The 25906-nt window shown below is 41.9% G+C and overlaps 1 protein-coding gene across 1 annotated transcript in view; it reads right to left on the bottom strand.

Annotated features, from left to right (window-relative positions):
• The window catches only part of LOC132822842 (Na(+)/dicarboxylate cotransporter 3-like), a 50907-nt gene extending 27228 nt beyond the window's left edge, over positions 1-23679 (bottom strand). Inside the window, exons 1-6 of the mRNA XM_060836216.1 lie at positions 23569-23679; positions 17790-18055; positions 11965-12104; positions 7794-7851; positions 4795-4983; positions 1638-1763 (exon numbers count right to left, since the gene is read on the bottom strand). Of these exons, the coding sequence (XP_060692199.1) occupies positions 1638-1763; positions 4795-4983; positions 7794-7851; positions 11965-12104; positions 17790-18055; positions 23569-23679 (890 nt within the window). The remainder of the gene's footprint in view (positions 1-1637; positions 1764-4794; positions 4984-7793; positions 7852-11964; positions 12105-17789; positions 18056-23568) is intronic.
• Positions 23680-25906: the final 2227 nt, after the last annotated feature.

Below are 25906 nucleotides of genomic sequence, written 5' to 3'. Positions count from 1 at the left end.
ATGGCGGATTAAACATAGAAATGTCGAAATAGGACAGGAGTAGGCCATTCGGCCCTTTGAACCTGCACACCATTCAATATGATCATGGCTGATCATGCAATCGCAGTATCCCACTTTGCTTTCTCTCTATACCCTTTGACTCCTTTAGCCACAAGGGCCATGTCCAGCTCCCTCCTGAATATATCTAATGAACTGACCCCAACAGTTTCCTGTGGGAGAGAATTCCACAGGTTCACAACTCTCCGTGTGAAGAAATTCTTCCTCATCTCAGTCCTGAATGGCTTACCCCTTATTCTTAGGCTGTGACCCCTAGTTCTGGACTTCCCCAACATCGGAAACATTCTTCTGCATCGAGCCTGTCAAGTCCCATCAAGATTTTATGTGTTTCCATGAGATCCCCCCTCATTCTTCTAAATCCAGAGAGTACAAGCCCAGCTGATCCAGTCTTTCCTCATATGTCAGTCCTGTCATCCCGGGAATCAGTCTGGTGAATCTTCTCTGGACTCCCTCAATAGCAAGAGTGTCCTTCCTCAGACTAGGAGACCAAACTGCACACAATACTCAAGGTGTGGCCTCCCCAAGGCCCTGTATAACTGGAGTATGTAATGTTCCTGTGAGTGCTGAGGGAGCAAAGAGATGTCGTCGCCTACCCTCAGTTTCTTGGTGCACTGTTAGCTGACCCTATGGTGGGAGCCAGGGGCCCTACTGACCTGTGCTACAATCTCTGCCTTGGCTGGACTGGACTGATGTGATGGCCTTCTGCTGCAATCACCTGGGATGAAGAGGTCGGATTGACGTTTCGGGCAAAAGCCCTTCATCAGGAATGAGGCCTCATTCCTGATGAAGGGCTTTTGCCCGAAACGTTGATTTTCCTGCTCCTTGAATGCTGCCTAACCTGCTGTGCTTTTCCAGCACCACTCTAATCTAGACTCTGATCTCCAGCATCTGCAATCCTCACTCTCGCCCTGGGATGAAGAGGTCCCTTCTTTCGGTCACCCCATCTAACTAGCCTTAATGGCCCCTGAATTATTCCAAGACCTCCTGGCAGGCACTGATAGACTCCTTAGCATGGTCACCGCTGGCTTTGGAGAGGTTTCTGTCCTGCAGTGGTGTCCAGGACTTCTCTTATCAATGCTAAAGCATTCACTCCTGCATGTAAGGATTTGGAGTTGAATGACTGATTTTATCACAACTTTATTCTTTATTCAATTAATTTATTTTAACTTTGAAGCCTCCACAATGGTGGCACTGAAGCATTGAACATTCAACTACAACTCTTCTTACAGGACTGTAGTTCACCAAGGAATGCAAGTCAGGCCTGAGTAAAAGTTGCACTCTGAAGTTATAGTTATAGCTGGCCTTTCAATCTGGCATCGAAACGTTTGATCCCAAAAAAAACCCAACTGATGGTGAGAACTTTCAGCTCATTCACCATCATGATTTACCAACATTCCACTTGCATAGATAATCAGCTGAGAAACCCATGAGATATCTTGTCCTGGGCACTGTCCAACGTGACATAACTTCAAAGTGGAAAATCCTACCACGGTAGGAAGAAGGGCAGAGTTGGCAGGTCAAAATGCTTAATGAAGATTTCCGCTCGGAATTGTATGCAGTTTCTTATCCATTTTTCCTACCTTGGATTGAGTCCTCCATATAGGAAAGCAATCCACAGCCAGCCGGCAAACAGGAACAGGATCGCTACAGGACAGCAGAACATAAACCAGGATGCAAAGTTCACCATGTTGCAACCAGGGAAATACCTAAAACGAAGCAAGATAAGAAAATCTTATTCTTAATTCTATTGGAAATCATGTGGTGCCAAGTGTGAATTCTCAGGATCATCCTGCAAATTCAAACATGTTCGTGACACTTAGATAGTAAGGAGAACAAAGAATCTACTGGACAGGAACAGAGAGTTCTATCTTGGTCTATCTTGGTGTTAATGCTCCATGGGTCATATTATATATATTATATATATGTTAAAATCTTTTGATTGTTTTTGCTATCATGCATTGATGTGGATACTCTTATATTGTGCATTATGCAGCAACAGCCCACACAATTGAAACATAAGTTGAAATATTACAAATGAGTCTTTCAACTACTATCTTCTAATTTTGATTATTCCCCATACTCTATGATTTAACTGTTGCTTCAGTCATTTGCTGGCTATTTTGTTTTTAACTTTTCTTTGTTTAGTTTGTGATTACATCTGCAGTCTTCATACTGCCCCCAGCATAACCACCATCTAACCCTGAACATCAAGCTTCTCATTATATGGAGTCCATTGAATTGAACTCTAATGGATGGCCATTGCATTGGTCCACACCTTATGAGTCAAGTATTGACTGTGGTTCAACCTTCAGTGCTTCAGTGCCACCATTGTGGAGGCTACAACATTAAAATAAATTAAAGGAATAAAGAATAAAATTGTGATAAAACCAGTTATTCAACTCCCAAGTCCTTCCATCTGGAAGATGGCTGACCAGGTGACTGCCAATCAGACTGACAACCAACCTACATTACAACATCTTGAATGGCCAACACATCCTCATGTGGGACTCAAACTCAGGGTTTCTGGCCTAGTGGCAGGAACGCTGCCCTTGCACAACAGGACTTCATAACACTGGAGATGTATCTGTTCTGACATTTCCCACTCACTGACCCTACAAATGCTGTTGCGGTTACAAGATGCCATCCAGTACTACCACCAGGATCTGGCCCGTAGCTTTCAAACCCGTCAGGATTTTATTTTCTGATGCCTGTGTTTGACAGAGAGGGGGAGAAAAATAGAGTTAGAAAAACGCAGATTTGATTCGATTTATTAGTGTCACATGTACTTAGGTACAGCGAAAGGTTTGTTTTGCGTGCAGTACAGGCAGATCATTCCATACAAAATGCACAAGAGAATAGAACAGAGCAAGGAATGTAATGTTATGGCTGCAGAGAAGGTGCACAAAGAGCGAAATCAAATTAAATGTAAAATTTGAGAAGTGAATTCAGAAGTCTAATAACAGTGGAGATGAAGCTGTTCTTGAATCTGTCGGTACGTGTGTTTAAGGTTTTGTATCTTCTGCCCAACAGAAGAGGTTGGAAGAAATTATAACCAGGGTAGGAGGGGTCTTTGATGATGTTGGTTGCCTCCCTGAGGCAGCGGGAAGTATAGACTGATAGAAATAGTAGACAAAGTGTATTTCCTCATCCTTATTTGACTTAATTTTGTTAAAAAAATCATTAATTGAAAGTTGAAAGTATCTCAATGTATTTGAAAGAAAATGAAGGGAGATTAGGTTGGAAACAGTCTAAAGGGTGAGATGGGTCTCTCCATCCTTGAGGGAAACAGGGTGAAGGGAGATAAGAGTGATCGAATGGTCTATGGTGATGTGACTGATAGCAGAGTAAAGAGCAAAGGAACATACAGGGCTTATGTGAATAATCCAGAAGGGCTCACAGAATCTTACAATAGCACAGCAAAGAAGGAAGTCATTTTCCCCACAGTGTAGTTTTTGATGGAGCTATCTATTTGATAGTGAAGGAGATGTTAGTGACAGTATTGTAAAGGGGGAGGGTGCTCAGTAGGTGAAAGGGTGGGAAAAGCTTAAGTAATTGGAGAGACTAGGCAAAATGAACGATTTGTGCTAATGCTAGTCTGTGCATGGGAGGCATCTAGCGTATCGGCTTTGAACCACAGTTCATGTACTGCAGCAGACATTGCCAATATTGGGGAAGGTACTGGGTCCCAATTCCAAGGTGTCTTGGAGTGGTTCTCTTATTAAAGGCACTGCACTTAAGTATTTGCTTTCTTTTTCAAAAAAGTCCTTTAATATTTAACATTCTAAGTCACAATCCCAATAAAGAGTTATGTTCCCTGACTAATTTCCCCTATCTAATAGACTGACCAACTATAGTCCTGCTATCATTTCTCACAAAGTCCTAGTTGAAAACTAAGATTCGGCATCTTTATGATCTGTACGGCTCAGCTGGTCATTGTCCTGAGCAGTGCCATTGAAGTGTTTGTTATTTAACTGATTTATGACATTTCCATTAGTTTGTGAAGTGCTAAAGACGCATTCCAGTGTCAGGGAGTGGGTCATTTTATTCCTCCATTTCCTACACCCAGCGATAAATGTCTGTTCTGTTCTGTGGTCCTTGTTTCTGAGGGTTGGGCCACAGATTCCATTGGATTGGTTCACGTTTATGTGAAAAGTACTGCAGAGGTTTGGCTATTGTCTTTTGCAGAATAGCTGAACAGGAAACTCTCTCATTTGTACCACCGCTATTAGTTGTATTGGAAGGATTTGCAGGTAGAAGATTACAACAAAAGTTGCCCAACCTGGGGGAATGTGATGGGCCCTGTTTCCAATGTACTTCCTGGTAGTTCTCTTGGTAAGGTGACTGTATGTGAGTATATATTGTTTCCTTTCACCTAAAAATATACCTTAATGTTTAATATGATGGGCTGAATGGCCTTCTTTTGCATCATAAGAATTCTGTGATAATCAAATCACCTCACAAATACATCATACACAGCTTGGCATGCGACTCAAATCTGTGGTTTCTTCCCACAGGCAGATGGGCTCCTACTGCACGCCAAGACCTCCTCACCAACAGAATTCCCAAGTTAAGTATCATACAAATTAGATGTTGCATAGGGTTTTCTGTCCCCCAGTCTAGGATGAGCAGGCCCTACTTCAGCAAGTCAATGCTCACAATTCTCTTGTCAACCATCCCTGTAGCTTCTCTCTGAGAAAGAGACATTTACAAATCAGAGGCTCCTTATGATTATTTTACGTTTTCAGCTGCCCAAGTAGAAGCAGGTTTGGTGCTGTCCCAGTCAATGTGGCTGTGCCTCCAATACTCGCAGCATAAGGTATACAGACAAGGAAGCCCTTCCACAGTCTCTTCTGGCTTTCCTTCTCCTTCCTCTGTTGGACTGGTGTGAAGCTGACATCAGTCTCCAACTTCTGTGGATGGCTGCTGCTGGGGCAGGAATGCAAATGGTCAGCATCAGACTGAGACTTTAGTTCACATATTAAGTGGTCAAATAATAATTCCTGGAACTGCAAGCGGTTGATTCAGATAAATTGTTAGCCAGGGCAATATCATTCCTATCTATCAATGCATCAATAATCTCGGCTTGGTCCATCAAAGTTACAACCACGCAAATACCAACTGGACAATGCGACAGACAACAGCAGAAATTAAAAAGAGTTCTCATTGTGACCTTATACAAGTTAAAAGGAATTTTAAAATAAACAGTATTTTCAAGCTAGAAGTTCAATCCTGCTCTAGTTAATAGGAAAGGTTCAGGATATCGGTATTGCATCGGAAGGTAGGATATTTTCTGTTGCGAGTTAACAGTAAGGATTAAAGTTGCATTAGGAAGTCAATGGCAGAACTGGAGGTAATAAGGAACCTCAATGGGCTAAGTTTATCAAAACATTATCCAGAGAATGACAACAAATGGAATTATTACTGGTAGTAGAGTATAGACTGCAGGTCATATATTGTTATGATGACACTATATAGGTCTCTGCTCAGAGTGAAACTTAACTTTTGTGTCTAATTCCGGTTACCAAGAAATAAGAAAGTTACTCACTCGTTGCAAAGTGTCATAGTGTAGGTCCCTATTCTTAGGTTATGAAGAAAGATTAGACTTACGTGACCATTCTGGTCTGGAAAATGAGGCATTAGGTCTTATTTTGTGCATGAGAGTTCAATAAGCAACAGTACAGGAATAAAGATAAATGATTAATTTCACAAGTATAATATTTTTAAGTTTACTGACAACACAAAATTAGGTTGGAGTGAGTGGTGAGGAGGACATGAGGAGGATTCAAGGCAATTTAGACAAGTTAAACAATTTGAGTGAGTTGGTAAGTACATGGCAAATACAGCAGAACATGAATAAATGTGACATTAACCATTTTCCGTAGGAAAAACAGAATGGCACTGTATTATTTAAATGGAGATAGACTGAGAAAGGTTGATGAACAAAGGGATCTGGGTGCCCTTATATTGAAAGCAAGCATACAGGTCCAGCAAGCAGTTAGGACGGTGAATGAGGTGGGCATAAGTGAGGACTGCAGATGCTGGGGATCAGAGGCAAGATTAGAGTGATGCTGGAAAAGCACAGCAGGTCAGGCAGCATCCAAGGAGCAGGAAAATCATTCCTGATGAAGGGTTTTTGCCCGAAACATTGATTTTCCTGCTCCTTGGATGCTGCATGACCTACTGTGCTTTTCCAGCACCACTCTAATCTTGAGGTGAATGGTGCGTTGACCTTCATTACAAGAGGGCTTGAGTACAGGAACAAGGAAGTCTTGTTGCAGGTAGCTGTGCAGGGATTTGGTGAGATCACTCCTGGAATATTGTGTACAGCTACCTCAGAAAAGATGTGCTTTCCATAGAGGGAGTGCAGTGAAGGTTCATCAGACTGATTCCTGAGATAGCAGGTTTGTTATGTAAGAAGAGGTTGGGTTGAGTGAGCCTGTGTTCACTAGAGTTTAAAAGGATGAGTAGGATTCTCATTGAAATGTATAAAAATTCTGACAGACTGGATGCAGGGATGGTGATCCCTGGCAGTGGGACACAGAACAAGGGGGCACAGTCTCAGGATACACGATAGGCCATCTTAGCCTGAGTCCTAAGATGTGAGGGTTAGGTGGAGTGGCTATGCTAAATTGTCTGTTGTGTCCAGGGATGTGCAGGCTCGGTGGGTTAGCCATGATAAATGTGGGGTTACAGGCATGGGGTCAGAAATCACATGACACCAAGTTATGGTCCAACAGGTTTATTTGAAATCCCAAGCTTTCAGAGCGCTGCTCCTTCATTAGGTGAATGAAGCAAGAGTATTCTGTCATTCAACATGTTCCTGGCTGATCCTCTGTCTCAATGCCATATTCCCGCCATGCCCCTTGACATGTTTAAGCTTCTATAAATCTATTTATTTTTTAATAGAGGATCAGCCAGGATCATGTTGAATAGCAGAGTGGGCTCAATGGGCAAGCTGGCCAATGGTTGCTGCCTTTTATTTGCACTTAGTCTATGAGCTAATGTAAACAGGCTTTGCTGATAGTGGGATAGTCTTGTTTAGATAAAGAGTGAGCAACATTTGGACTAGATGTCTGGGCAGAGTTGCGAAGGTGAAGATACCAGAATTGGTTAAGAAGCCTTATTAATGTGTAGTTAAGCAGCAATGTGTCTTTGTGGCTGGAAGAATGGTGCAGGAAATGTCCTGGGAGGTAGGGGGCTTACCGTCAGGAAAGCAATCAAAGCATCCGAGCAAGTGGTGGTAGAGTTCATGAATTCGAAGCTCAGAGTGGAATAATCAAGCTGTGTCTTTATGTAGGACTGGGCCATGTACAATAAAATACATCTGCTTGTTGAGAAGGCAGAATTCTTCGGCTATAATTAGACATTTACTCACTAGAACATTAGAAATGCTTACTTTTTCTTAAAACAACTCTGTCAGTTCACATTAAAGAGTGTACAAAATTATTTCATTACAACATTTGAAGTGTTCATCCATTAATGTCACAAAGTGCAATTTCTCACCAGAAGTATTAGTGAAGCAGTCTAATGGCTCCTTAACTTTACTTTGATGCAACCATACAAATGGCTAAAGCAGACTGAAGCAAACTGTTAGTCTACACTGAAGGGATTTAAGGTCCATTAAAAGACCTTTGTGCTTTGAGGACAAATCAAATAAGTTTGGCTGAACACTCATCACAAGACTCTACTACACAAGCTCTATTACAGTTCTATGTAAGACAACTTTAATATTGTACCTGTCATCACTGATAAAACATGATGTCTCATTAGGTAATGACTCTTTTGAAGTATTATCTGGAGAAGAAACAAAGAGATGATATAAAATCCTATTTTATTTAATGCTATAAAGCATATATAAACATAATACCATTTGACAATATTAAATTTCAAACTAAAAACGTTAGATTGTGTAGCAGGTAGTTTTTAAATGTTCTAGGAACAAAAGATGTACAGAGATCTTAATTGTTACTCATTAAGTAGCTGATCTTAAAAGTACAGCTCTTAATAGATGCTAAGGCAATTTAATCATCCCAACTAACTAACTGTTCAAAAGATTTAATCTGGGGATTTACTGTTGAAGACTTGTGTGACTGGTTAACTACTGATACAGCCATTTCTACTTTAGAAAAGTGTCCATTTTGTAAAATTTTTAAATTTATTCTTTCCTAAGATCTGGGAATTGCTGGCAAACTCAGCATTTATCATTCATCCCTAACTGCTCTTGAACTGAATGGCTTGCTAGGCCATTTCAAAGAGCAGTAAAGAGTCAATTACTTTACAATGGGTCTCAAGTCACGTTTAGGCTAAACCTGGCAAGAACCTAAATGATTTCAGAAGCAGAACAAACAGTCAAAAGGGATTTTTTCGTTTATTGCCAAATCTAGCCCCAGAAATGGTCACCAAATGTAACCTCTTAAAGACCCACCTGTTCCCTTAAGTGTTGAAATAACTGCACAGATGCCAGTGTCCTGTCACCAAGTCAACTTTTATTTACATGGGCTCTGACCAGTTAGCTCAAAGCTAGTTCCTTGACTGAATCTCCTGTTTGTTATTTTTTCTTCATTTTTTAAAATTATTTGACCATTTTTAGCTGACTGACCAATAATAGTATGTAACAATCACGACCACAAAGACAGATTTGATGAGGAAAACTTTTATTCTAAAGATGGGAAGAAAATTAGGTCCAAATCAAATTAATCATCCAAGTGTGAGGGAGTAGCAAACCTGACCAAAAATACTCCACACTGCAAAGATTTAAATAGTGAGTATGCAACTTTAAAAATACACTCAATCACTCACAATACATTACTCGTGAAGCTAGCAGACATAATGACAAGACATGTCCCAGGACCAAATAATTGAATAATTAAAGCCTTTAATCATGTCTACATCATACAGTAAGACTATTTTATCCCTATTAACTGATAAAATTAATCTCCTGTTTATGTCTGTCAGGCAGGGCTCCCTGGTTGGCCTACGTTAACAGCCCCAATCAAGGATCTCATACTCAATGAGATCCACCTGGCCCTGCTTTCAATCACTACAAGTGTCCACCATGAATTGAATGCAAATGGAAGGACAGGGACATGCTGAAGACCCTATGACAAATTCTGCACCCCTTCACTGCACCATTACTGACTCTGGCTCACCCATAGGAAGCACCATTCCAGTTTCATGAGTATAGTATTAACCACCAGATGGATACTGTGCTGCATAGCCCAATTATTTTTCACGGATTGTTATAGGTTGCCTTTTTGCTCCGCAGGAGACAAGACTTCCCCATTCCCACTGAGGAAATACTCGCAGGATGTAACAGAAAATGTGGAAATCCCTTCCTGCTCAGGCTGCTTCCCATGCAGCCATTCTTCCTTCCGTCAGGAAGAAAAAAGTTAAATATTGTAATTTATTGCAAGGGAAATGGAACATTAAAGCGGAGAAGTTCTACAATTAAATAGGGAGTTGGTGAGGCTACATCTGGAGTACCGTCTCCTTACTTGAGAAAGGACGTAATAGCATTAGAAGCAGTTACCTTACCAGGAAAGGCTGGGCTGGGTTAGCCTATGTCTACTGGAGTTTATAAGAATGACAGGTGATTTTGAAGAAACATCTAAGGCTTGACAGTTTCTGGGGGGGATTGTTTTCCCATGGGAGAGGCTACAACTAGGGGTCACTGCTTAAAACAAAGGGGTTTACTGTTTAAAATGGAGATCAGGAAAACATTTGTTTCTCAAGAGGTTGTTAGAGAATGGAATTCTCTTCCCTAGACAGCAGGCAAGGTTGGGTCATTGAATATTTCTAGGGTTGAGTTAGATAGATTATTGATTGACAAAGGATTCAAAGGGTAGAGGGACTAAAAAGGGAAGTGGAGATGGGGTCATAACTAGTTCATTCTCTTATCCAATGCTGAAGCAGGCTCAAGAGACTGACCCTTGTTCCCAAACTGTACATTCATGCGAGTAGGGAATTTGCTGCCCCTAGCGTTCAGTTCTATTTACAACTCCTCCAATAATGAAACAGCCCATGCTATGCCACAGTAAAACCTGGACAACATCTAACCCTAGACAATCCATCTAACATCTGACAAATTGCAGGGGTAACATTTGTGACATGTTGGTGCCTTATTGCAACCATCTCCCACAAGAGCCACCTCCCCCCTCTGGATTGACCTAAGTGGAAGCGCTGTTTTTGTAGATCTTCTGCTGATATTAAAGCTCCATTACCTTTGAACCATTTGCTGATTTAGACAGAAAACTGACTAAAGCCCACTGACAGGAATTTATTTTGAAGCTTCTGTTGTTTTAATAGAGATTTAATGGAAACTGTTTATGCACACAAATAGATTTCTGCTAAAGTAATGTGAGAATAGTGAACCAGTGAATGTCAGAATAAGACCATTGGATTCATGATGGAAGGTTGGAGGTGTTAGGCCTTTGTCCTTTAGAATTTAGAAGAATGAGAGGTAATCTTATGAAAACATAGAAGACTTGACAGGGTGGACACTGAAAGGATGTTTCCTCTTGTGAGAGAGACTAAAACTGGGGCACACTAATTTATTTTAATATGAAACAAGACAAAAGGGAGGTTGAACTGATTACAGAGATTTCCATTTTGGTGTAAATTTGTGTTTCATTTGAAGAAATTGTTAGCTTAATGTAGTAACCATAAAAAAAGATAATTTCACTGACTAATGATCATAGAATCCCAGCAGTGTGGAAGCAGGCCATTTGTTCCATTGACTCCACACCAACCTTCCAAAGAACATTCCTCCCAGACCCACCTCACCTTGTAATGGAAATAAGGAGAATTTACAATGGAAATAAGGAGAATTTTTTTTTCCCTGAGGATTTTCTTAGTGGCTCAGTGGTTAGCACTGCTGCCTCACAATGCCAGGGACCCGGATTCGATTCAACCTCGGGCGACTGCCTGTGTGGAGTTTGCACATTCTCCACGTGTCTGCATGGGTTTCCCACAGTCTGAAGCTGTGCAGGTTAGGTGGATTGGCCACGCTAAATTGTCCATACTGTCCAGAGATGTGCAGCCTAGGTGGGTTCGCCATGGGAAATGCAGAATTACAAGGTGAGGTGGGTCTGGGAGGAATGTTCTTTGGAAGGTTGGTGTGGAGTCAATGGAACAAATGGCCTGTTTCCACACTGCTGGGATTCTATGATCATTAGTCAGTGAAATTATCTTCTTTTATGGTTACTACATTAAGCTAACAATTTCTTCAAATGAAACACAAATTTACACCAAAATGGAAATCTCTATAATCAGTTCAACCTCCCTTTTGTCTTGTTTCATATTAAAATAAATTAATGTCTTATGAGGAGAGTTTAGGCCAATATTCTCTAGAGTTTAGAAGGATGAAAGGAGATGTACTTGAATTTAGCATCTGTCTGGTGCTAAAAGGGATTGACAAACTACATGTTGAGCAGACGTTTCCCCTTGTGGGGTAATCTAGAATGAGAGTTTGTAGTCTAAGGCAGAAGAGGCAAATTTACAACAGAGGTGAGGAGCAATTACCTCTCTGTAAGAGTGGTGAATCTGTAGAATTCAGTACCCCAGAGTATGGTGGATGCCAGGACTCTGAGTGAACTTAAGGAGGAAATAAACAATTTTTAAAATTAGGAATGTGTTAAGGAGTTATGGGGAGCATGCAGGAAAGTTGAACTGAGGCCCAGATGAGATCAGCCATGATTGCATCAAACGAAGGAGTAGGCTTGAGGGGCTGAATGGCCTACTCCCACTACTAGTTGTTATGTTTGATGGGAGTAAGGGAAACCTGATTTCTACGCCCAGCCTGGATATGGAATTCAACTCAAACTTTCTAGTTGGACAATCCAATGTACCACAATGTAAGTATCCAGTATATTGGGTTACCTTTAGTGTCTAAGCCATCTTTAATCTTACCAGACCTCGGAGTAACTTCCATACTGCCAAATAAGCTTTGGAGCACTGCATTGGCTATTGGCATCATCATGGCAGTAGTGGCGGTGTTACTAAGCCACATTGACAGAAAGCATGTGGTGATCATCATCCCCAGGATAAGCCTAGAAAACACAACAGAACAATAGGATTAAATTGCTGATACAAGTCTCTGAGTTTCTGAAATAATTTTGAATTAGGGTAAAGATAGACAAAGGACTGTACTGAAAATGGATACATTCTGAAAATATTTACATAATACCTCAGCTGAGGGACAAAATATGTTGAGGGCAGATTTTCAATTTGTCACCTAGACATCAAACTGACATGGCAAATAATTCATCTATCATAGAAACAGGACAGACAGAAGGACAAATGAGTGGATTAGATCAAGAGTAGAACTTCAGGAATTGAAGGGATTGCTGAGTCCAGTTAGAGGAAGAAGAATAGCCAAGTGTGGACATTGGGAACTAAGACAGACAGTCTTATCCCATAGCATCAACTGATGGAGACATTGAGGGTTAAAAACAAAGAAATTTAAAGAAAAGTTAGATGGCCAGACAAAATTGAGCTGCAGACTGATGGAGGCTTGAAGAAAACCAGAGAAGAACCAAAATGTTACCAGTGGTACCACTCAAGTTATGGTTGAACACAGACATAGAAATGGTCTGGCATCAGACATTTCAAATGTCATGGCAAATCCAAAACAAACTTGGGAGACACATTGTTCATTGGTTGTCTATTAGCCATAACTCTAGCCATACACAAAGTTTGTAGCCAACACCAAGGTGGCCAGCAAAGATGGCTGCCAGCTGCCTGCACATGCTCAGATGGCAGCAATGACATCACAGTGGCATAAGGGAGCCTTCTGCCTAAATACAAACACAAAGTGCTGGAGAGACACAGCAGGTCTGGCAGCATCTGTGGAGAGAGAAATTGAGTTCTTGTTTTTGGGTTTTACATGACTCTTCTTCAGGATTGACTTGCCTGCTACACCTCGCTGCCTCCCCAATCCCCACATCCTCAACCCAACCCCCTTACTTCACTCAGAGGATGGGTCAACGGGTGAGGCGGTAGGTGAAAGTGAGGACTGCAGATGCTGGAGTCAAGAGTGTGGTGCTGGAAAAGCACAGCAGGTCAGGCAGCATCCGAGGAGCAGGACAGTCAACATTTCGGGCAAAAGCCCTTCATCAGCAGTGAGGCGTTAGGTTAGGCGTCGAATGCTCTTTCTGAGTGTGGTTCTGGATCAACGCTTCTCCAATTCACTTCAGAGACATCGCCTGCACAGATGTTTTCACACTGCAGTGCTGTAAATTTAATAAATTGCACTCTGACAAGGTAGTTCTGCCAATGTCCATTCATTTCAGAGACTTGAGCCCCTCACCTCCATCCAAGCTGTCAAGGAACCCTTCTACATCCATCAAAGTTTCACCTGCACATCCACCAATGTCATTTATATCGTTGCTCCCAATGCTGTCTCCTCTACATTGGGGAGACTGGATACCTTCTCGCAGAGCACTTTAGGGAACATCTCCGGGACACCCGCACCAATCAACCACACTGCCCCGTGGCCGAACATTTCAACTCCCCCTCCCACTCTGCCGAGGACATGCAGGTCCCGGGCCTCCTCCACCACCACGTCCTCACCATCCAACGCCTGGAGGAAGAACGCCTCATCTTCCGCATCGGAACACTTCAACCCCAGGGCATCAATGTGGACTTCACCAGTTTCCTCATTTCCCCTCCCCCACCTTAACACAGTTCCAACCTGTCAGCTCAGCACCATACTCTTGGCCTGTCCTACCTGCCAATCTCCCTTCCCACCTATCTGCTCCACCCTCCTCTCCAACCTCTCACCTTCATCCCCACCTCCATCCACCTATTGTACTCTTGGCTACTTTCTCCCCAGCCCTCTCTTCCCATTTATCTCTCCACCCTGGAGGCTCCCTTCCTCATTCCTGATGAAGGACGTTTGCCCGAAACGTTGATTTTCCTGCTCCTCGGCTGCTGCCTGACCTGCTGTGCATTTCCAGCACCACTCTTATCTAGAGTCTGTTTGACTGCACTGATGTGTTTCTGTATGCTTGTGGTCACTGCACCACCTAGTGGTGGCACTGGCAATATTTGCATTCAATTATATAACATCATATATGTTCATGGATATATGTATGTTTGAATTACTTAGATTACTTACAGTTCTTTATAACACGATAGCTGCATTCTTGTGCAATATAGAAAAATTTCACTTTAGAAACAATTAATCGCGTTACAACCAACACATTTTTAAGGTTCGCACTTGAGCAACAGTGTCCCCAATTCATCGATTGTGTTACAGCCAATTCACATTAAAGCGTTTTATAGCAGAATCATCGGAATTTCTGGAACACTACTCACAAGGATTACTGATGAAGAATTCACAGGCCTGCATTTTCATTTCTCCAAACATTCATTTTGATGGATTGAAAGTCAATGAAACCATTGATTTTCAACCTGCATTCTCTGCAAATACTTCACCTCACCCAGTGGGCTAAATCAGAGAATTAGCTCTGTAGAGTCAACCTTTCTACCATGTGGGAAAGTTGTTATCCTAAATAAAAACTGAAAGAACTGCGGATGCTGTAAATCAGAACCAAAAACAAAAATTGCTGGAAAAGTTCAGCAGGTCTGGCAGCAGCTGTGGAGATAAATCAGAGTTAACATTTGGGGTCGAGTCACCCTTCCTCAGAACAAGTTATTAAACTATTTAGGTTTCAAATGGTAAATGCAAGTGGTTATGCAATACAAAATGGCAACCAGCAATTTCAACGTTTCAATGCAAAAAACAAATTTCTATAAGGTGACTAAAAAAGGAAACAACCATTACATTCCAGCTCTTGTTAACTGTGCTGAGAGATGGCATTTGATTCCACAGAAAGGCTCCATTGAACACTTTATAAATTATTCATGAAAATATTAAGACTCATCACCTTCCATTTCACCCACCTTTAGCAAATTTTAATATCTAGTGAGCACATCATCACATATTATTTCCAGACAGATTTAAGTCATTTATATACTTTACTTAAAGAGTCAGAATTTAGGTCTTATGATCAAAAATTTGAAAAGGAATATTTTTCCTTGATTTAATTGTCAATATTATTCTTTAGACTCTAGGAATCTATTTTATTTGTATTTTTGCATAATTGACACTGACGTATATAATACCCACATCTTCTAAGAAGTTACATCAACTGAGCTGAGATACGTGAATCAGATTGTAAATGTAAACATTAGCTCATTTAAAATGGACAGATTAAATTCAGTCATAAAATATTGGCCACAAAAAGTTCTAAACTGTATTGTAAATTAGAGCGTGCAAAATCGTATTAAGGTTGACTGAAAATCTGTAAAATGAAGGCTGAAATTTTCATGTTAGCTGTTTTCCGCTGATTACAGAACAACTCCAATTTTAATTTTCAGTGACCAGGTGCACTTACTGCATCATAGTGCCAGGGGCCCGGGATCAATTGGGTGACTGTGTGGAGTTTGCACATTCTCCCTGTATCTGTGTGGATTTCCTCTGGGTGCTCTGGTTTCTTCCCACAATCCATAGATGTGCAGGATAGGTCAATTGACCATTCTAAATTGCCCGTAGTATTCAGGGCTGTGTAGGTAAGGTGCATTAGTCAGGGGTAAAGATAAAGTAATGGGAAACGAGTTTAGATGGGATACTCTTTGGAGGGTTGGTGTAGATTTGCTGGGTCGAAGGGCCTGTTTCCACACTTTAAGGATTCTATTCTATTCTATTCTACAATGGAAATGAAAATTGGCCATCCTCAGGAACAGGCAGATGACTCAAGAAATATTTTACATATTTTAAGACTTAAGCAAAATGTTATAGAGTCATAGAGTCACAGAGACGTACAGCACAGAAACAGACCCTTCAATCCAACCCGTCCATGCCGACCAGGTATTCCAACCCAATCTCATCCCACCTGCCAGCACCAGGCCCATATCCCTCCAAACCCTTCCTATTCATATACCCATCCAGATGCCTTTTAAATGTTGTAATTGTACCAGCCTCCATCACCTCCTCTGGCAGCTCATTCCATACACGTACCACTCTCTGCGTGAAAAAGTTGCCCCTTAGGTCCCTTTTATATCTTTCCCCTCTCACCCTAAAGCTATGGCCTCTAGTTCTGGACTCCCCCACCCAGAGAAAAGACTTTGTCTATTTACTCTATGCCCTCATGATTTTGTAAACCTCTATAAGGTCACCCCTCAGACTCCGACGCTCCAGGGAAAACAGCCCCAGCCTATTCAGCCTCTCCCTGTAGCTCAAATCCTCCAACCCTGGCAACATCCTTGTAAATCTTTTCTGAATCCTTTCAAGTTTCACAACACCCTTCCGATTGGAAGGAGACCAGAAATGCACGCAGTATTCCAAAAGCGGCCTAACCAATGTCCTCTACAGCTGCAACTTGACCTCTTCACTCCTATACTCAATACTCTGACCTATAAAGGAAAGCATACATACACCTTCTTCACTATCTATTCAGTAATGAATATTTAACAAGAATGTACTTGATTTTTAAAAAATTATATGAAGTATGTTTGCTGTTCTTGACTTTGTGAATATATCATTGTTTTAATGTACAACAGTGTACATGCCAATAAATATGTGTATTGGGATGAGATAAAGAGCAGGTTTAAGAACGTAAACATTAGTGGGATTGCTCCTGGGTATTATGCGCAGTTTCAGTCTCCTTACATAAGGAAATATCTAGTTGTCATCATGGAAGCGTAATGAAGGTTCACCAGACGATTCCAAAGAGTGAGGAAATGTGAGGAGAGAATGAGAAGGCTGGGCCTGTATTATCAAGAGTTTATAACAATAACTGAGGCATACAAAGTTCTTTTGAAGCTCAACAGGATTGACATAAGAAGAACGTTTCCTCAGGTTAAGGGAGTCTACTACCACGCAGCACAGTCTCAGAATAAGGGTTAAGACATTCAGAACTAGACAAGGAGGACCTTTTTTTCCCTAGCAGCGTGTTGAATCTTTGGAATTCTTTACTCATGAGGGCTGCAGTGGCTCAGTTATGTTCAAGATAGAGATCAGCAGTTTTCTAGATATTAAAGATCTCAAGGGATATGAAGTTGGAGCAACAAAATGGCACTGGGGTAGAACGTCTAGTTGAGTGGTGAGGCAGGCTTAATGGGCTGAATGGCCTAGTTCTATCCTATTGTCTATGTTCCTATGTACTGCCTAGTGGCGATACTGAAACTTACTTCCTAAGTGTTAAAATAATGACTAGTTGAATTTGCGAAATGATGAAGGCAGATTGGTTTACTGTTTAGTTCTTTGTTCAACATATTTTCAGATTCATACATTTAAGATTTGTTTATAACTAAAGATATAATTAACTTCTTTGTCTGAGCTAATATTTGTGGTTCACATAGTTTGTCCAAGGTTATGACAACCTTTCACTTGATTCTTTCTGATGCTGATAAGTAGAACCTATTAGGAAATTTCAGCATATTGGGAGACTGTTGCATTAATTAAGTGGATTGTTTCAACTAGATAATTGTTAACTTTTAGTATATGCATTTTTGCAACGACTTATCAGAAATGCATAACTTTGGGGTTGTAATGGATAAGAATTATCATTGGACCACTAAGGGAAAATGGTGTTTCTATAATAAAAAACCTATCGTTGTAACATGGTACTGACTGGAAAAATTTTATTCTCAACTGGAGTTAGGAAGAGCACATCCTTTCCCTTAAGTGCATTAGTAAATGAAAATTCATTTGTATTGTCATTACTTACATGGATGGAGACAATCCCACAAATAAAAGGACAGCCAATGCTATTCGACGGTGCAAGTTCCACTCCTCAATCGCCAATGCCATGATCAGGCCACTCAAGAAGAGAGCATTGGTGTCGAGAAAGTACTGAGGACAGACTTTGGAAGATGGTAAAATACCAAGTAGGGGAAAGAGGCTCATGGGAAGCAGGGATGTCACAGCGATCGGCAAAGCTTCTGTGCACCAGTACATCGCCATGAGTAGAATCACATACAGGCATCTTCCCTCCTAGGAAAGATAGACTTGTCAATGCAACCATTTTATAATATGGAAAAAAATTGAGTTTCTTAGAATTGTAGAATAATATACCATAGAAAGAGGCCATTCAGTCCATTATTTCTGTGCTTGGCTGTTGAGTAGATCTCTTGAAATAAACCCACTCCACTTCTGTTTCCCCACTACCTTATAATATTTCCCTGAAAGTATTTGTCCAATTCTGTTTCAAGTATTACACTTCAATCTAGTGCCATTACCCTAATAGAATACCCTTGGAATATTAATAGGGGGGGATAATATTTTGTAGCAAATATCATCATCTTCTTCTTAAATGTGACTTTTTGTACTGAAGTCAAAAGGCATCATTCCCCTGCAGAAACCCTGTGAAGGGACCCCTATCTCTTCCCTGAAAACAATGCTAAACGCTGCCCATTTGGTCTGCTGTCAAGTCTACATTAGTATGATCATTAAAAGACATGCTTTTTTCCTCAGGTCTCTCCGTTATAGGAAAGATATTATTAAACTGGGGAGTGTTCGGCAAAAGATCTATCAGGATGTCATCTGGAATGGAAAGTTCGAGTTATAAGGAGAGACTGGAAAGGCTGGGACTTTTTTCACTGGAGCATAAGAGGTTAAGGGGTGACTTTACAGAGGTTTGTAAAATCATGAGGGACACAGATAGGGTGAATGACAGGCGTATTTTTCCGAGGTGTGGGATTTCAAGCCTGGGGGAGTATTTTTCAGGTGAGAGGAGAAAGATTTAAAAAAGACACGAGGGGCAACTATTTTATACAGAGACTGGTTCATGTGTGGAATGAACCTCCAGAGGAAGTGGTGGATGCAGGTATAGTTACAATATTTAAAAAAGTATTTGCATTAGTTCATGAATGCGAAATGTTTGGAGGGATGTGGGCCCAGCGCAGACAGGTGGGACTAGTTTAGTTTGGGATTATGGTCGGCATGGACTGGTTAGACGGAAGAGCCTGTTTCCAAGCTGTGTGACTTCCCATACAACTCAAACTCTCCATTCCCGGCAACATCCTGGTAAATGTTTTCTGAACTGCCTCCAGCTTAATAATGTCCTTCCTATAACAAGGCAACCAGAACTGGACACAGTACTCCAGAAGAGACCTCACTAATGTCCTGTACAACTTTAACATAATGTCCCAACTCCTATACTCAAAGATCTGAGCAATGAAGGCAAGAGTGCTAAACCCCTTCTCAATCATCCTTTGGCTGTCTGGATACAGAATTGGCAGGCTGAAAGAAGACAACGAGTGGTAGTGGATGGAAACTATTCCGACTGGAGGACCGTGACCAATGGTGTCATGCAGGGATCTAATCTTGGGCCTCTGCTCTTTGTAATTTTTGTAAATGACTTGAATGAAGAAGTGGAAGGGTGGGTTAGTAAGTTTGCCGATGACACAAAGGTCGATAGTGTTGTAGATGGTGTTGGGGGCTGTTGCAGGCTACAACAAGACATTAACAGGATGCAGAGCTGGGCTGAGAAGTGGCAGATGGAGTTCAACCTGGATAAATGTGAAGTGATTCATTTTGGAAGGTTGAATTTAAATGCTGAATACAGGGTTAAAGGCAGGATTCTTGGCAGTATGGTGGAACAGTGGGACCTTGGGGTTCATGAACATAAATCCCTCAAAGTTGCCACCCAAGTTGATAGAGTTGTTAAGAAGGCATATAGTGTTTTCACTTTCATTATTTGGGGATTGAGTTAAAGACTAGAAGGTTTTGCTACAGCTCTATAAAATCCTGGTTAGACCACACTTGGAATACTGTGTTCAGTTCTGGTCACCTCATTATAGGAAGGATGTAGATGGTTTAGAGATGGTGCAGAGGAGATTTACCAGGATGCTGTCTGAATTGGTGGTTAGACTTATGAAGAGAGGTTGAGGGAGCTAGAGCTTTTCACACTAGAGAGAAGAAGGAAGAGAGGTGATTTGATAGAGGTGTAATGAGAGGCATAGATAGAGTGGATACCCAGAGACGTTTCCCCAGGGCCAGAAATGGCTGTCACGAGGGGTTATAATTTTAAGGTGATTGAAGGAAGGTATAGGGGAGATGTCAGAGGTAAGTTTTTTATGCAGAGAGCAGTGAGTGCATGGAATACACTGCCAGTGGTGGTAGTAGAGTCAGACATTTAAGCAACTGCTGGACAAGCGCATGGATGGCAGTAAATTGAGGAGTTTGTAGGTTACATCGATCTTAGATTAAGCTAAGTGCTTGGCACAACATTGTGGGCTGAAGGGCCTGTGCTGCGCTGTACTGTCCTATGTTCTATGTATCCTGTCTAAATGTGTCGCAAACGTCAAAGAATTATGTACCTGAAACCCTAGGTCCCTCTGAGCTACCACACTACCCAAGGCCCTCATTTTAATAGTATAAATCCTGCCCCTGTTTGTTTTACCAAGATGCAATATCTTCTTGCATTTATCCAAACTAAACTCCATCTGCCACTCCTCAGCCCATTGACCCAATTGACCAAGACCTCTTTGTAATCTCAGATAACCTTCATCACTGTCCACTACACCACCAATGTTGGCGTCATCTGCAAGCTTATTAACCAGGTTTTCTGTATTTTCATCTAAATCATGCATCTAAATGACAAACGAAAATGAACCCAGTACTTATTCCTGTGGAACCACCACTGGTTACAGGCCTCCAGTCTGAAAAACAATCCCCCACCACCACCCTCTGTCTCCTGCCATTCAGACAATTTTGTATCCAATTGGCAAGCTCACCCAGGTGATCTAATTTTACTAATTTGTTTACCATGCAGAACCTTGTCAAAAGCTTTGTTAAAGTCCAAGTAAACAATGTCCACTGCTCTGGCCTCATCAATCATCTTGGTTGCTTTCCCAAAAAAACCCAATCAAGTTTGTGAGATGTGATTTTCCTCGCACAAACCCTGCAGACCATCCCTAATTATTCCTTGCCTCTCCAAATGCATATAAACGCTATCTTTCAGAACTACCTCCAACAACTCACCCACCACCGAAGTCAGACTCACAGGCCTACAGTTCCCAGGTTTCTCCTTACAACCCTTCTTAAACAAAGGCAAAACATTAACCACTTTTGAATCGTCTGGCACCGCGGTCATCATTGTATATGATGCAAATATTTCTGCAAGGGACCCTGCAATTTCCCCTCTCACTTCCCACAATGTTCTGCGATATATTATCCATCTTTATATTTTCTAGGGCTGCCAGCACTTCCTCCTCTGTAATGTGAACTGCTTTCAAAACACCAATATTTGTTTCTCTGAGTTCTCTAGTGTCCATTTCCTTTTCCACAGTAAAAAGTGATGCGAAAAATTCATTATCTCTCCCATCTCCTGAGGTTCTACACAAGGATGTCCCCTTTGACCTTTAAGAGGCCTTACTCTCTCTGGTTGCTCTCTTGCTCTTAATGTTCTAATCAATTCTCTTTGGATTATCCTGAACCTTACCTGCCAAGGCTATCTCATTGTCCCTTTTTGTGTAGCATACAGTGAAGGTCACTGATGCATTGGCCTTCAGGAGAAGAGGAATTGAGTACAGGAGCAGGGATGTTTTGCTGCGACTGTACAGGGCCTTGGTGAGAACACACCTGAAATATTTTGTATAGCTTTGCGCTCCTTATCTTTGGGGCGGCACGGTGGCTCAGTGGTTAGCACAGTGCCAGGGACCTGAGTTCGATTCCAGCCTCGGGTGACTGCCTGTGTGGAATTTGCACATTCTCCCTGTGTCTGCGTGGGTTTCCTCCCACAGTCCAAAGATGTGCAGGTCAGGTGAATTGGCCATGCTAAATTGCCCATAGTGTTAGCTGCATTAGTCAGAGGGAAATTGGTCTGGATGGGTTACTCTTAGGAGGGTCGGTGTGGACTGGTTGGGCCGAAAGGCTTGTTCTTACACTGTAGGGAATCTAATCTTATCTCGGGAAGGATGTTCTGTCTATGGAGGGAGGGTAACACAGATTTATCAGACCAGTCCCTCAAATGTCATTCTGATGTATAAAGGGGGACTGGATTGGTTAGGACTAAATTCACAGGAGTTTGGAAGAATGAGGAGGGATCTTGTAAAAACCTATAAAATTCTACCAGGTCTAACAGGGTAAGCGCACAGGGGATAATTCCAATGACCAGGGAGTTCAGAATCAGGGCTCACAGTCTAAGGATACGGGGTATGACACTTAGGACGGAGATGAGGAGAAATGGCACTTAGAGAACGGTGAGCCTGTGGAATTCTCTGCCACATAGAATAGTTGAGGCTAAAACATTGAATGTTTTCAAGAATGAGTTAGACAGGATTCTCAGAGCTAAAGGGATCAGAGGGTATGTGGAGAAAGTGGGAACAGAGTACTGAGTTGGATGATCAGCCATGATTGTGATGAATAGTGTAGCAGGCTCAAAGGGTTGAATGGCTTACTCCTGCTCCTATGTTTCTATGTATACCTCTTCCAAAACAAAGGAATGAGTTATAATTGCCGACAAAGATCTAACTTTCATGGAACCTCTACAGTGTGGAAACAAGCCCTTTGGCCTAACAAATCCACACCAACCCTCCAAAAAGCAACCCATCAAGACCCATTCCTCTACCCTATTATCCTATATTTACCCCCTGACTAATGCACCTAACCTACACATCCCTGGACACTTTGGGCAATTTAGCATGGCCAATCCACGTAACCTACCTATCTTTGGACTGTGGGAGGAAACCAGAGCAAACCCACACAGACACGGGGAGAATATGCAAACCCACACAGACAGTTGCCCGAGGCTGGAATCAAACCCATGTCCCTGACGCTGTGCTAACCACTGAGCCACCGTGCCACCCTTTCTTATAGGAACCGCAGTTAACTGGAAAGTAGATTACTGATGCAGTAGATTTGCTACCTGTTTCTAACAGCAATGAATACATTTAAAAATGCTATGTGCATATGCAGTCATTAATTTTCACTGGCAGACACCTAAAGAACATGCATGTTCCGGAAAAGAGATGGGTAGGGATGTTTTGTAGAAATAGTCCTGAATGAAGGGCAATTTAATGGGATTATTTTATGGTAGCAAAGTTAGTGAGGGGAAACGTTTACAGCAATATGGGTCAAATGCAGGGGAGTTAGCACTGCCACCTCACAGTATGGCCAGGGAGCTGGGTTCAATTCCACCCTCGGGTGACTGTCTGTGTGGAGTTTTCACATTCTCCCTGTGTCTGCATGGGTCTCCTGCGGGTGCTCTGGTTTCCTCCCACAGTTCAAAGATGTGCAGATCAAGTGGATTAGCCATGCTGAATTGCCCATTGTGGATGAGCCATGGTAAATACTGGGATGCCCTTCAGAGGGTTGGTCCAGACTGGATGGGCTGAATGGCCTCGATCTGCACAGAAGCTGAAATTCAAGTTGTGTGTGAAGACTCTCTCTCCTTCCAATTATGTTTCCTTTCCACGGACACAAAAAGTGACTAATGCTTCCAATTGTAACAAACCCCGTCCAATTTACCCACAGCAGTCAGGGTCTGCAGGTTTTTACCTTACCTTGGGAGGCGTGGTGAAGAGGATTGGTGAGAAGACTAGAGGGGCCAAGCAGACCACGATGCTTTTGCGAAGACACCAAACCTTCTTGGCGATCACGGCGACCTTCTCCATGCTCCTGTGGCTGGGTTTCGGACACACTTCCCTGCTCCTCTCTGCCACTGGAACCGCAGCCAGTCAATACCTGAAGCTTTCAGAGACTTTAACGAAAGCGCCTGACCTCTCAGTCCAAAGGGTTTAACTCCTGATCTGTGAGTGAATGGCATTGGCTCCTCCGGGTTTTAACCACTGCTTGACCAGAGGAGACCGTGCGAAGTGAGATAAGGGCTGTGCGGTGAAGAATGAACGCTTTGTGGGACTTTGTCCATTGTAGATTTTCCTGGCGGGACACTTGCTGCAGAGTGGAATTACTGAACTGTTGCACTCAGTCGGGCTGCACAATAAACTGGGTCATCCCTCTAGGTGAACCACAAAGAAGGAAAATGCCACCGGTGTAAGATAAAAAAAAGGTCGGGAATTTCTATCCCAGGAATACTGTCGTGGCTTATCGGCTGAAAACCTTAATACTTAACCTCTTTCAATTGATGCAGAGCAAGCGAATGGAAAGTGCAGGAATTTAGACTTCAAAAGCCATCTGTTCCAGAATCCTGCAAGCCTTATGACAATAGGGTGGGGCCAATCCGCCCATCATGTCCAGTGGTCTATCCAGTTTTGGTGGGGGATGTTATGGAGAAATGATAGCCCTGGATGTTCAGCAGATGAGGAGAGATGATCGATCCCATTGAAAAAAAATACGATTCTGACAGGATAAATGCTGAGGGGATGTTTCTTTTCATGGGAGAGTCTAGGACCAAAGGGCATAGTCTCAGAATATTGAGGAGGGAGGGTGGGATAGCACAATTTAAGGTTGAGATAAGGAGGAATTTCTTCTCTCCAAGGGTTAGCGTGTCCTTGCTAGAGCCGGCTGTGGAGGAAGATCTTATGAGAGCTACAAGATTAATCCCTGGTAACAAAAGAATGCATTATAAGGAAAGAGTTTTCCTTTCACCTTGAAAGATAGTGATCTGATGTAATTTGCCTCATAACGTTAAATGGGTAGGTTTTTTGACAATGGCATTGCAGATGGAAGATGGGAATGTTAAAGAACATCAGCCCTCTCTTATCAATCTCTGTTTTTTATTTCTTTGTCTTGTTCCTATCTTTCTCACACTCATTTCTCTCACGCATTTTATTTCCCTCATCTTAATTCCTGAAATAAAGACATGATGTCAAAATTTTTGTCTTGCATTCATCAGGATAGATGCAAGAGTGCCAAATTTCAGAGGAAGCAGCAATTTATATTATGTGACAAAAGGGTACTGATTATTGGCAGGTTGTCTCTGATTGGTTATTTCCAATAGAATGCAACGTGGAACTATTGACAAACATGCTTCAGTTTAATTAAACAAATGGGACAACAATTCCATCTATGTCTGTTAGTTATTCTTGCACATGATCTCTCCTATCCACCCTATCCATTTCTCATTTAAAGGGCTTATTATTTCTAGATTTGTTCTTTTAAAGACAAAGAACTTAGACTGAGGAAATAACATTTCTTATTGTCACGAAGAAGATATGTGGAATAACTTGTTGCTATCAGCAGTCACTGGTGTGCTGTGTTATATTCATGGATCATTTAGATGTGAACACAGGAGGTGTGATTAGTAAGTTTGCAGATTACACCAAAATTGGAGGTGTAGTGGACAGTGAAAAAGGTTACCTCAAAATACAACTGGACCTTGATGAGATGGGCCAATGGGCTGAGGAGTGGCAGATGAAGTTCAATTTAGATAATGTGACATGCTACATTTTGGTAAGGCAAACCAGAGTAGGACTCGTAAACTTATTAGAAAAGTCCTGAGAAGTGTTGCCAAACAAAAAGATCTCAGAGTGTATGTGCCTGGTTCTTCGGAAGTGGAGTCACAGATAGACAGGATAGTGAAGAAAGCACTTGACTTTATTGATCAGTGCCAAGTGTGTGGTCCTGGAAAAGTACAGCAGGTCAGACAGCATCCGAGGAGCAGGAGAATCGACGTTTTAGGTATAAGCCTTTCATCAATGCTGAATTGACTCCTGATGAAGGGCTTATGTCTGAAACGTTGATTCTCCTGGTCCTCAGATGCTGCCTGACTTGCTGTGCTTTTTCAGCACCAAACTCTCAACTCTGATCTCCAGCATCTGCAATCCTTATTTACTCCTCCTTTATTGGTCAGTGCATTGAGTATAGGAGTTGGGAGGTGGTGCTGCAGCTGTATAGGACATTGATATGGCCACTTTGGTATTGTGCTTTCAATTCACTTCT

This window comes from Hemiscyllium ocellatum, chromosome 15, assembly GCF_020745735.1.
Source record: "Hemiscyllium ocellatum isolate sHemOce1 chromosome 15, sHemOce1.pat.X.cur, whole genome shotgun sequence".
Lineage (NCBI taxonomy): Eukaryota > Metazoa > Chordata > Chondrichthyes > Orectolobiformes > Hemiscylliidae > Hemiscyllium > Hemiscyllium ocellatum.
The sequence above is the reverse complement of the archived record's forward strand: the minus strand, read 5'-3'. Positions and strand labels throughout refer to the sequence as shown.